General features: G+C 37.6%; 1 protein-coding gene across 3 annotated transcripts in view; it reads right to left on the bottom strand.

Moving 5' to 3' along the window:
* The window catches only part of itga11a (integrin, alpha 11a), a 63,614-nt gene that overhangs the window by 6,591 nt on the left and 43,424 nt on the right, over nucleotides 1–13,599 (bottom strand). For all 3 annotated transcript variants that reach the window (XM_067440677.1, XM_067440684.1, XM_067440691.1), the window contains 6 exons: nucleotides 9,956–10,122; nucleotides 2,897–3,036; nucleotides 2,517–2,627; nucleotides 2,285–2,370; nucleotides 2,009–2,213; nucleotides 1,770–1,868 (listed from right to left, as the gene is read on the bottom strand). In XM_067440677.1, coding sequence (XP_067296778.1) covers nucleotides 1,770–1,868; nucleotides 2,009–2,213; nucleotides 2,285–2,370; nucleotides 2,517–2,627; nucleotides 2,897–3,036; nucleotides 9,956–10,122 — 808 coding nt within the window. The remainder of the gene's footprint in view (nucleotides 1–1,769; nucleotides 1,869–2,008; nucleotides 2,214–2,284; nucleotides 2,371–2,516; nucleotides 2,628–2,896; nucleotides 3,037–9,955; nucleotides 10,123–13,599) is intronic.

The raw sequence follows: 13,599 nt of genomic DNA, 5'->3' as shown, positions 1-13,599 counted from the left end.
TCTGCTCTAGTTCATGATGCATCTGATCTAGCCAACAGTTATGATGGGATCTAAGTCTCTATACAGTTAAAAGAATAAATACTTTTTTTTCTGATAATATACTGTATGTGTAACAACATCCACCTCTTTGTTGCTCCAAAACTGCATGTGAAACATCTTGAAATGTGAAAAATCTTCTGTGAAAAAATGCAATATTTGACTTGTCGATAAAATAAAAATCAGTGGGGTCTAAAACAACAGTGGACCACACCGACTTTCATGATATGGAAAAACAAAAACACAGGAACATTTTTCTAAATATCTTCTTTTGTGTTCTACAGAAGAAAAAAAGTCATATAGGTTTGGAACACATGAGGGTGAGTAAATTATGACAGGATGAATTATGACAATGTTTATTTTTATGTGACTGATCCCTTTAAAGGAAATAAATTGGCATTTAGTTTTATTCTTGCTCAGAGAAATAGAAGCACTTGGACACCGCTATAACTACGTGGGCAAACTCTTCATTCCCTCTCGGTGAGTAGTGGCACAAATCAGCATGGAAAATCTTTTTTTACGTTCTCTCCTCCTGAGTTCTACTCCTTTTATTCCACTTCTGCCCCATCTCAAACTGTTCTGAGCTGAACCAGGCTCCCATGTGGGCCCATAAAATCTCTCTCTGTAGCCACAAGTGTAGCTCCAATGACCCCCAAACCTCAAGAAAATGAATCAGGACTCTGTGAGAAGCTGTTGACCCGTTTCCTATCAAAGCAGTGCCCTAGCACAGGACAGACTTCTGTGGTCCAAGCCATGTGATTGATGGGCTTTGCTCTGTACGGAAGTAGTAACCGTATTGCAGTATTCTTTCATTACATTCCTGCCTCATGATTTTTTTTTCTAGAGAGGCCCGAACAAAATCTTAAGCAAAAAAGGACACTAAGTGAATCATTCTGTGACTTCAGGGTGCTGGTGACCTTGTGAGTTTGTATATGCCCCATGGAACATTCCAGACATAAAGATTTGGTATGTCTGTGACAGATTCTGACAGTTCTACAGATGGTTAATGTGAAGAAGTCTATAGGGTTTTTGGCTGTGTGGTCCAATATGTCCGCGTAAACCCTTATAAATAAAGGTGCCAGGAAGATCCAAAAATGGGTTTTCACAGTGATGCCACAAGAAGAACCATTTTTGGTTCCCCAAAGGAACCATTTTGTCAAAGGATCTTTAAAAAACTTTTTATTTTATTGTCTAAAGAACCTTTTTTGCACTACAAAGAACCTTTTGTGCAATGGAAAGGTTCTTTGGATATCCTACCAAAGAACCATTTAAGAACTTTTATTTTTTAAGACTGTAAGCAAGGTTTTTTGGAGCACTGATGGCTAGAGCTAACCCTGGCATAACCTCTAAATGTCTAATGTTGTTGAACATGGCCATAAAAAATTCTCACATAAGAATTATACATGATATATTTTCGCATTTATGATAATAAGCAGTCATTGGCTAATTGTTAGCCGTGTACATGGCTGGAGAGCACTATGCTTAAAGTATGCTAAAAGTATTACAATATTAGTTGCACTAAACATCACACAACAAACCCCAAACTTCTGAACTGTTGTGTAGTTACAGTAACCTCATTAGGGAGCTAGCTTAGCACAAAAAGTGATTTATTAATTTGTCAGTATTGATTTAAGAGTTCATACATAGTTGTTGGTAATAGTTTTAGGGCTAGAGGTTTCTGATGTGGTTCAATGTAAGTGTCTAACTGTATAAATGTGGCAATGACAACTCACCTGTGACTTTGCTCTCATAAAAGGTGCACTGATATTGCAAGATTTCTCATATTTTCGCTTGTTCTCACTGCGGCAGTCTATATGTATATCAGAGTTATCCTATAAATAAAGACAGAGAGGTCAACCTGATTTAACTTACAGATTCAATTACTATTGCAGATACATTTCTAAAAGGTCATTTGTGTCAATCAAGATTATGAAAGGACAATGGAACAAATCAATCAATCCTTGTCATGTACCTTCACCAACAGGCTGGAAAAGCGTAGATTTGGTGTGTAAGTGATGTTAAGCTGGGCTCCATATGCGTTCTCCCCTCTGTTTTCTAGACGTACATCCACTACCATTCTCCTCCTGGATCCTTCCACAATGCGTTCAGAAGGTTCTGCTGCTGTTTGACTCCGACATAACAGGCTGCCTGCTCGAAATGCCTGGGCACAGAACTGCCTGTAGAGAATCAGATTGCGTATGAGCATGTGAATAAGTGTGTTAGCATGTGTGTGTTTGCCTTCTCTTACTTGCGATGTATTAGATCAGTCTGAGATTGTAACACCAAGTCTGGAACACAATGGTCGTCTTCATCACAGCCGTTCCAGAAGGGAAGCTGGAGAAAACCAGGAAGAAAAACAACAACAATGCATTTATATGTATTATTATACATGCAAAGAGTTTCATACTGTGTGTTAATGTTGTAAACAAAAGCTATATATAGTGTGACAATGAAGTTTTCTTTGACCTTCAGACACTCACCTGTGTTTTCACAGTAGTTGCCCAGCCATCATCCAGAGCTGGGCCTTCATCCAGGTCCAATAGCTCAGTCTCTACAGTGAATATAATGGGCCTGGCGTAGTCTGTAGTCTCCTGTGTCAACATTCCAATATCATAAATCTCTATCTAAATAAATGGCTATAAAAGAGTAACCTGGAAGAATATAATCTGCTGCTGTAGTGTTAGAAAGTGAACTTAATTAAATAGGAATGCTGTTATTGCAATGGAAAATCTGAATGAACAGACATGAAAGTACATAATTAACAGAAGCGACAAAGACTTAGCAGTTATTGCAGATTTATTATGTTATCATTATGCAAATGTACACTTATGATACTGTGAGAGTAGAGGTGAAAGCTAACCATGACGTGGAAGTAGATGTGTTCACAGGTCTCCTCTCCAGGAAGCAGTGTAAGATTCTGAGGCTGCTGGCGATCTGGATCATCAAACACGGCTCGAGGGTTAAAGCGCTTCTCCTCAAAGAAAGCACTATAGCTAAGGGCTAAGAGAAATGGAAGGAATACAGTGAACATACATATTTACTTGAATTGAATTGAAATATTTACTTATCACTTTACACATTATTTGCAAATAATGCTAGATAACACTCATTTAGATAACATACCATTTAAAAGTGAAAGAAAAAAAGAATGCACACCAAATCCTTATTTTTTGGAACTAAAATATATAAAAATATTTTTATATATTTTAAAGAGTAGGTTTACCTGATCCTTCAGAGATAGTTCTAATGTGCATATATGGTGCTAAAGAAACATGTATTATTATCATCAATGTTGAAAGGTGTAGTGCTGCTTAGTATTATTTGTGATTTTTTTTTTTTCAGGATTCTTTGGTGAATACATTTCAAAAGAACCACATTTATTTTAAAACTTTATACATCATATTATAAATGTCTTGACTGTCTCTTTTGATCAATTTAATGTGTCCCTTCTGAGTATAAAAAAGTATTAAATTCTTACTGACCCCAAACATTTGAATGGCAGATTTAAGACACTCTAAGGGTAAAATTGATGATACTCCAGAGATCTGAGAACGATTTTGGAGTTCTAAGGCCTTAAAAGACATAAAATCTAAATCTTAAGGAAAACCCCCTTTAAGAGACCCGCATGACATGAGGATGTCCGGCTATCTGACAAGGTTCAAAAAGAGGTTTTAAGCTGAAAGATACTTTAAAATACACTCTATAAACCTAAAGTTATCCTATTTTCTAAAATCTCACAAGTGTAAAAAATGTATACACAATAAATGACACATTAAAGGCTTAACATATTTATAAAGCTCCTCGGCACATGTGAGGTGAATTAGACAAACAAAAAAGTCTCCTTTTATAATGTCCCAAAAAGTCTGATTTCCCAGATGATCAAAGAGCGATGACATGTCTTAGTCTTTGAGACCATTACATTGGTTTCACACCCATGGCATTTTTCAGGGTATATGGAGGAATCCTGAAGTTAATTTCAATACCTTTTTAAGACTTTTTAAAGACCGTCTCAAAATATTAAGACCTCCTCGCACTTCAAGTTGTAATCGACAACAAACCTTTAATAAACATTTGTAGTCGAATGTAGAATTAAAGTCTCTATCGTAGGCCAATTTTGAATCATTTATATTGCATATCTGTTTCGCAACGTATGGAGGGCAACACATTACCCAACTGCGCATTTTGCAAAATACATGACACCCGTAGACAGCGCTCGCCAGGGATGGAAATTAACTTTTTTCAAAGTCTACCACTCTGTTTTTACCAGCCACTTTTTTGTTTTTAACTGACAATGTGTAACTGCATGTGAAAATTAATAGTACAAGCTCTACGATGGCTTCCAGTTTTATGGTTTTTAGTCCCAACAATGAAACTATTCGTTCTGGCATCTTTGAAGCATGTTGACAACATATGAGCAGAACATTGTCATTAGGGATGCACAAAAAAATCAAAATTCTTGGCCGAAACCAAAAAAGAAGAAACAAAAGCCGAAAACCGAAAAATAAAATTCAAACTAAAATGTTTAACTCGACCTCACTCATGTGTTCATTAAATAATAATGTACAGGCCTACTGGCCTGCAGAAAGGTACAGAAATTTAATAAAGTAATCAAATGTAAAATAACTGCATATTTAACTGTTTAAATAAAAGATAAGTCCTTATTAAACTAACAAAAGCTATTCAATCAAGAGCATTGCTTAATGTCAAACTAAATATAAGGACATCACTCAGGCAGCAGTAAAGGCTACTGCACCTTTAAGACCTGATGCAGGGATATGCTCGTCTTTCTCGACTGTGCATCCAATACAGTTCACTTAAGGCATATCAGACTATGACTATGTCTGCTTGGATACTCATCAAGATGGACATCTTGACATACTTCTTGTGTGAGTTTGTCCGTTTAAGCGCAAGACTTCAAAGCAAACTTCTCACGCAAGTCTCACAGCGCGTCTTCACGCGAGTGATGACGGTGAAAACGACTGGTTATATGCGAACATACTGCAGCACTCGCATGCATTGAACAAAGTTTACAAAGAGGTGAAACAGCTCGGTAGGTAAAGCGAGTTTCCCTTCCACAACTCAAAATCAGCCGCATTTGGCCGGTGCTAATTTCCATCCCTGGCGCGCGCGCTCCGAGCCGATCTCAGACTGAGCGCCCCATTGTTTTTTAATACTTATGGGGATGAAAATAAATATATTCATAAATAATTTGTGGAGTCAAACTCTTTTGACAAAGCTTGAACAAAATACTTTCAAAATTTAAGACTTTATAAAGCCGTGATAAGACTTTTTAATACTTTATAAAGGTCTTAATTTTCCCAAAATTGATTTATCACCTTTTAATACTTTTCAAGACCCCGCGGATACCCTGTTTTTGATGAAGATGCTCTGGGGTCATAAAGGTCGTGCTGCTCTGTTGTCCCACACATTACACAGGAACCTGACCTTCCAGTACATGACTTTCAAAACAACCTATGACGGTTACCGTGGCCTTAAGTCAAACTGCATGTGTCAAACACAAATTAAACCTTTCCTGAGGGACTGAGGCAGTTTTCCTTTAACACCATTCCGGCTTCTATGTCTATGTTCATGGCAAGAGCCAGGTTTACTTATTCAAAAATAAAACTAAAGTGTCCTATCTGGCATTGTGTGTAAATGACTTGACTGATCCCAGCAATTATTAAAATGGAATATATATAATGTAATTTGTTGTTTAAGCACTGATCCCATTCAAATTGGCAATTCTTTGTTGGTGCATGTATTTAATGTTGGTTTCAGATCTGTGAAAGGTATAGAGCATTTACTGGTTCTGTAGACAATTCTTTTTTTGTAGCACTGTCTGCCTGCTCATGACCAGAGATTACTAAGTGGCATGCAGGTACCCAGTAGAAAACAATATTTAAATTATTTGATTCAAGAGATGAAAATTTGATTCAACTCTTCACATTTGTTGGGTGATCCGTGTTTATAGATTCCTAAGCTTCAAGACATGATTTTGAATCCATTATTTTAAAAAAAAAATCCCTTTGTGAAAAAAAAAATCTCAATGAACTTCAATGCCAATAACTGAACATTTGCCTCTGCAGTGAAAATTGAGCTTTGGTCAGGGATGCATGCGTATACTCAGGCATAGTTGATGTGTTGCAAAAGCCATGCCACTTGACTTCCAGATTTGATTTAATTTATTTTCAGTATGTTCAAAATATACTGATGATAATTATTTGGGTGGGTTTTTGATTTATCACTAAATCCAGATATATTTGCGGCTTTTCGAGATTCCATGGATGAATTCTGCAAAAATGTGTCTCTTCCAAAATGTTTAAACCCACTTTTTAGTTTCTATGGAATGATGCATAAACCATTTTGATGCATATACCAAATGAAGAGTTTGATTGCATAATTGTAGAGACAATTTTAATCATCTGATTTCCAAGGAAGGTTCAATGGCTTCCACATATAAACTTTGGACTGGTTCTGTAGGCTTCTAGGGCCAACCATACACAATATTTGTGTACAGTATCCAAAAGTCATATTTATGATTTCCTGGCTGATCCATAAATTATATTTCCATTGTCCAGCTTTGAGCAAATTTCTGTACAAATTCATAAAAATTAACTGTCTGCTTTTGGTTTGAAACAACTTCAAACCTTAAGACAATAATGACTTATGACTGAAATATTTGATTTTAAGTGGTTTAATGTGATGAATAAGAGACATTTTGCTGTCAAAGGTGAAACCCAAGAAACCTGGTTTGTTTTACAACTTTAATGGGAAATCCATACAGCTCCAGTTCACTGTGCAAAGAACGAAGCTGACACAAATGCATACAGACCATTCATGAAGCCATTCTGCGTCGACCAAAATTATTTTTCTTGTTATCTTCATTTGGATTTTTTGCTCCATAATATTCATGTACTTGCTTCTGTAAAAAATGTAGATATACTCTACATATAAGCTACAGTGAACATCAGGAACAATGTATTTTGCAATGCTGTCTATTTTAATACCAAAAGGATATACCAATAAATGGCTTCCTTGAGGTACTCTAAGTTCCTGTTCATGCAGGCTAAATGGGTGTTTGCTACCATGACTCTAAAGATTCTGTTCGATAGATATCTTTCAATGAAGATTAGCAAACAACCTCTAAAGTTCATTCGGTACAAAAATTGCCTTTAAAATGTAAAGGTAATGTTCATTTGGTACCTCTAAAATTTGTTTTGTTTTGTTCAGTCCTAATAAAAGCATCACAAATATAGCTTTTAAGACAGAAAAGATGGTCTGTAAAGTTTCAACCTTCTGAGGCATTTTAAATCAATAATGTAGTCTGCCACACTTTGTCACTTCTACATAAGTGTTCTTGCACAGCAATGACTTCATGTGTAGGACCCATAAAACACAATATTCAAACCATTCACATCTATTATATCTGGACCCATTTATGAACCCTATTAGTTTAAATTCTTTAGGCTCCTTGAAACAATATTACACATGTTAAAAAGGCTTTTATACTAACTTCAGTTGTTGTTTCAGCAAGAGTCATCATACAATGTGTCTACTTTACTTCAAAATTTCCAGAGCTTAAGCAGTTTTTCTTTTCCCCTCCCAAAGGCAAATCATGAATCAACAAAGCAACAAAGGAAAGATCAAGAGATTACTGTATGTTGAACAATTCATCACAACTGATTTATTTTTCAGGCTAATACGTGGCATGCTTAGCAGGGAAACCTTAAATGAACTACACTAAATATGCAGCTGGTTGGTGGTATGGGAACCTGCAAGCTTTCAGCTGTTTAGTTTACTTCTAATGAAACTGTAACTAACAGATGCTGCATGATGAGAGGAAACTGCTGCTTTCAAAGCACTTCCATAACTTCCTGTTCTTCATTTCCAGTGAAGAGTGTGTTTGGGTGAAAGCTAAGTGTTATGTCATTTTTTGACCAAAGAACTGTTGCAATCCGACACTACAACAGATGGATTCAGTGCAAAAAGAACATATTATTTACATAAGTAGATAAATGATCATCCAATTTCATTTAAGATCAACAATCTACACAGAAATTAAACTTTTTATTTACCTATTTATTAATCTTCAGAAATTTAAAAAAAAAACATACAGTACATCCAGAAAGTATTCGCAGCACTTCAATTTTTCCCAAAAATTTTTTATCATACAGCCTTTTTCCAAAATTGATTTTTTTTCTCAATTCTACAAACAATACCCCATAATGACAACATTGAAAAAAGTTTGATTGCAAATCTTTTCAAATTTATTTAATAAATAAATTTAAAAAAAGAGGAAAAAAATCACATGTACATAATATTGACAGCCTTTGCCAGTACACTCAAAATTGAGTTTAGGTACTCCTGTTTCACTGATCATCTTTGAGATATTTCTTCAACTTAATTAGAGTCCACCTGTGGTAAATTCAGTTGATTGAACATGATTTGGAAAGGCACAAACCTGTCTATATAAGGTCCCACAGTTAACAGTGCATGTCAGATCACAAACTAAGCCATTAAGTCCAAGGAATTGTCTCTAGACCTCCGAGACAGGATTGTTTTGAGGCACAGATCTGGGGAAGGGTACAGAAACATTTCTGCAATATTGAAGGTCCCAGTGAGCACAGTAGCCTCCATCATCTGTAAATGGAAGAAGCTTAGAACCACCAGGATTTTTCAAAGAGCTGACCGCCTGTCCTTACTGAGAAATCGTGGGGAGAAGGGCCTTAGTCAGGGAGGTGACCAAAAACCTGATGGTCACTTTGACAGAGCTCCAGCGTTTCTCTGTGGAGAGATGAAAACCTTCCAGAAGAACAACCATTTCTGCAGCACTCCACCAATTAGGCCAGTATGGTGGAATGGCCAGACACCACATGGACTTCACATTGACGCTACTTCCGCCTGGAGTTTGCCAAAAGGCACCTGAAGGACTCTCAGACCATGAGAAACAAAATTCTCTAGTCTGATGAAACAAAGATTGAGCTCTTTGGCCTGAATGGCAAGTGTCATCACCTGGCCAATACCATCCCTACAGTGAAGCATGGTGGTGGCAGCATCATGCAGTGGGGATGTTTTTCAGCAGCATGAACTAGGAGACTAGTCAGGAAATGGGGAGATTGATGAATTCAGCAATCTACAGAGACATCCTTAATGAAAACCTGCTCCAGAGTGCTCTGGACTTCATACTGTGGAGAAGGTTCACCTTCCAACAGGACAACAACTCTAAGCACACAGCCAAGATAACAAAGGAGTGGGCACAGGACAACTCTGTGAATGTCCTTGAGTGGCCCAGCCAGAGCCAAGACTTGAACCCGATTGAACATCCGTGGAGAGATATGAAAATGGCTGTGCATTGACGCTCACCATTTAACATGATGGAGATTTAGAGGTCCTCTAAGAAGAATGGGAGAAACTGTCCAAAAATAGGTGTGCCAAGCTTGTAGCAGCATACTCAAAAAGTTTTGAGGCTGTAATTAGTGCCAAAGGTGCTTCAACAAAGTACTGAGCACAGGTTGTGAATACTTATGTACGTGTGAATTCTTTGCAATTATTATTTTTAACAAATTTGCAAAGATTTTAAACAAACTTCTCTCATGTTGCTATTATGGGGTATTGTTTGTAGAATTGAGGAAAATAATAATGCATTTAATCAATTTGGGTATAAGGCTGTAACATAAAATGTGGTAAAAGTGAAGTGCTGTTAATACTTTCTGGATGCAGTACTGTAAATGTACAGTATGCAATATATATACTATATACAGCGTGTATATATATATATATATATATATATATATATATATATATATATATATATATATATATATATATATATATATATATATATATATATATATATATATATATATATATATATATATATATATATATATATATATATTATAAAAATATAAAAACTGACCTATTTCTTGTGAAGGTCTGATTGGAGTCCGAGCTGTGACATTCAGACATACAATAGCCGACATGCAGGTCACATCTTTCCCTCCTCTCCGACAGTCTTTATTGAATATGTTGATCTTGCTGGGCTCAAATCGAACCGTGGCATGGATTCGGACAACACTTCTAGACCTGTAGCACAGAAAATATTATTAAGGTATAGTGATCCCCTGGTGTTAAGACTTGTATGGCTTAATATAACATAAATAATGTCTCTTACTGAAATATGTAGTAGAAAACCCATGAAAGATCGTTATTTAAAAATTATTTTATATTTGGACCATGGGCGGTGCCATTTTGTTTGCGTTCTAGGTGATGATGTAGAATGGTTGTACTCGGCAATCAACAAACAAAACCAATTTTTTGCGTTGTAATTGTACTTAAAACTAGGGCTATCAAAATTAAAATTAAGGGAAAGCAAATTCATTTTAACGGCACTAATTTTATTAAAGGGGGGTGCTGTTTCATGCATACTGAGCTTTTTACACTGTTAAATACTAAGATTCCCATCCTAAATATGGACAAAGTTTCAAAAACTAAGCTGGACGTTTGATTTCTGTGTCAAAAATACTCCTTCCTGTTTCTCACAAGTTTTGGAGAGTTTTTTTCCGTTCATGGGTCCACTTGATGTCAATAAGGCGGAATGTCTTTGTATGGGCCATACGGGGCTCTTCTCCCGGAAGGGTGAACGCCCAATGACGAGAAGCGTCACAACATCACGCTTCATTCGTGTCGCAAAAGTGGATCTCTACGGTAACTACTGTCACAGGACTTCACGAAATCAACAATGTTATCAAAGAAGTGTGTTTTTGACGGAGCGGTCCCAGCGATAAAGGTTCACGGTCCTGCTTTGGAAACAGGCGGTGAGTTAAACTGCTTCAAATGTCTATGTTGTTGGCTATCGTCGCGTGAGTAAACATCAGTAAACAACTCGATCGTGTTTAGTTAATTTATCAATGGAGTATGCAATCTATGGTATGTGTTTAATACATTTGTTTAGCTGACCACTATATGTGTCAGTTTGTTTATTGTAAAACCACCCAAACATAAACCTAGGGGACGTTCTCACAAAGCGTGCTTCTTCATTCAAACGCCCTACTCCATTGTTTTTCTATACCCTAGCCTGACATGCAAAACCGTTTTGCTTGCTACTGCTAAGGTTTAGTCGCATACAATAGTCCATAAACCAAATCATGTCATCATAAACCACGAGTAAACCCACACAAATGTTGACAGGCCACTAAATACAGTACATACCACAGAGACGGACATCCTGCTGTCGCTGCTTCTCCTGTTCAATTTTTTTCAGCCTCCAGGTCAGATTCTGGATCATATATTTATTATATGAATCTGATTGATAGCCATGGTTTATTAGGGTAACGTTTTCTTTTCCATGCTTGAGGATGTCACAGCTTTCAGACGCTGTTCTTCAGAGTCCGTGTTCTTCACACTGTTTGCGTGAATCGGCACACACACACAAAATACCGGCAGTTCAATAGAGAACGCGCATCTCTTAAAGGGGCCGCACTATATTCCAGCTCTTAAAGGGGCCACACTATATTCCAGCTCTTAAAGGGGCCACACTATATTCCAGCTCTTAAAGGGGCCGCACTATATTCCATCTCTTAAAGGGGCCGCACTATATTCCAGCTCTTAAAGGGGCCACACTATATTCCTGCTCGTGGAATATGGACCTCCTCCAGGTTTGGTGTGATTCTGGTGCACTCACAGGTCCACATGACAGCTTTCACATTACCAATTTTTCATACGAGCTGTGCCCTGTTCTGAATTAAACTGCCAGTGTAAAAACTCCCTTTATTTATATTCTTAAAATGAGAGAAGTCACTGCTTATTCAGAATTGTTATGCTTAGGCTTAAGAGACATGAAAAAGTTCTTTGAAAAACATATATAACCACTATGACATCTCTCATTTGATGTCATAGTCTAGTCATGTCTAGTCTCCATGCTCTGAGTATGGTTTCACTAATAATAAATGTACATTTGTATAAAGCATGCATATTTGTCCATAGGCCTACCCATGTTGATTAGAGTATTAAAAACTTAAAAACATATTAATTTAAGGTACATTTAGAACTGATAAAAATGTGCAATTAAATTGCAATTAATCGCGAATTAACTCGTTCATGTATATAATCAATATAATCATGATTATATTTTAATCGATTGACAGCCCTACTTAAAACACACTTAAACATACATGTGAACACAAACTCACCCACACAAAGTCAGAAACAGATCGGTGTATGCACGCATCTGACAGACTGCTCTTTCTTAATTGAGGTGTTATGGGCTGCTCTCATCAGTCTCCACGACCGGGGCTGAATCCGAAATTGCCCCCTATACCCTGAAATAGGGCATTATTTGAAGGGGCAGTCATTTGTAGTGGTGTCCGAAACCATACACAGCGGCTGTCCAACTTCATGCACTCGCTTTCATTCACTCCTTCAAATGAACTGTATTAGTGAACTAAAGTAAGGAATGTGTTATTTGTGTCTTAAAGATGAGAGTTTAAAGATTGAGGTCGAACCATAGACTGTAAAAAAATAGGGGGGGGGGGGGGGTGAAATGCTGTTTCATGCATACTGAGCTTTTTACACTGTTAAAGACTTGGATTCCCATCCTAAACATAGACAAAGTTTCAAAAACTAATGTTGGACCTTTGATGGAGTATTTCTGTGTTAAAAATACTCCTTCCGGTTTCTCACAAGTTTCGGAGAGTTTTTTATCGAGTATGGTTCGGCTTGACGTTAATAGAGCGGAAGGTCCTTGTATGGGCCATACGGGCTCTTCTCCCGGTAGGGTGCGCGTGCACGTGACTAGAGCGAGAGAGGAAATGCACGCCCATAAACATTCAGGTGCAGATCCAGTCGTCCGTGAACACTTGTCGGTTATAGTCCGAGCCGCGCTCCACTTCATTCCTCCACTTTGACATTAAGCGACTTCAACGCTTCAGCACAGCATTCCGGGAAGGCAGCGCTGCATTTGAACCGATTTGAACGCAGAAATGCTTCAGTCGCATCGCAAAGTGGATCTCCACACTCCAAGAAGTGTGTTTTTGACGGAGCGGTCCCAGCGATAAAGGTTCGGTCCTGCTTTGGAAGCAGCCGGTGAGTAAAACTGCTTCAAATGTCTGTGCTGTTGGCTATCGTCATGTGAGTAAACATCAGTAAACGACACGATCGCGTGCTTCGTCATTCAAATGCGCTAACGGACTTCATTGCTGTTCTATGTATAACGTTACACTAGTCTGACGTGCAAAACCGTTTTGCTTGCTACTGCTAATGTTTAGTCGCATACAATAGTCCATAAACCGAATCATGTCCTCATAAACTGTGTAAAGACACACAAATGTTGACAGGCCACTAAATACAGTACATACCACAGAGACGGACGTCCTGCTGTTGCTGTTTCTATATCAGCCTCCGAATTAGATTCTGGATCATATCTATTAGCTGAGATCGAAATAGAGGGTTTCTCTACGCTTAAGGACGTCCCCGCTTTGGGCATTCGTCATTCTTTAGCTCCGCCCACACGATACGCCTCCAGCCGCTCGGTTTTATCCGGAAAGACTCGGTACAGCCCATATT

Source organism: Pseudorasbora parva, chromosome 1, assembly GCF_024679245.1.
Source record: "Pseudorasbora parva isolate DD20220531a chromosome 1, ASM2467924v1, whole genome shotgun sequence".
Taxonomy (NCBI): Eukaryota; Metazoa; Chordata; class Actinopteri; order Cypriniformes; family Gobionidae; genus Pseudorasbora; species Pseudorasbora parva.
This window is presented reverse-complemented; position numbering and strand designations above follow the sequence as displayed.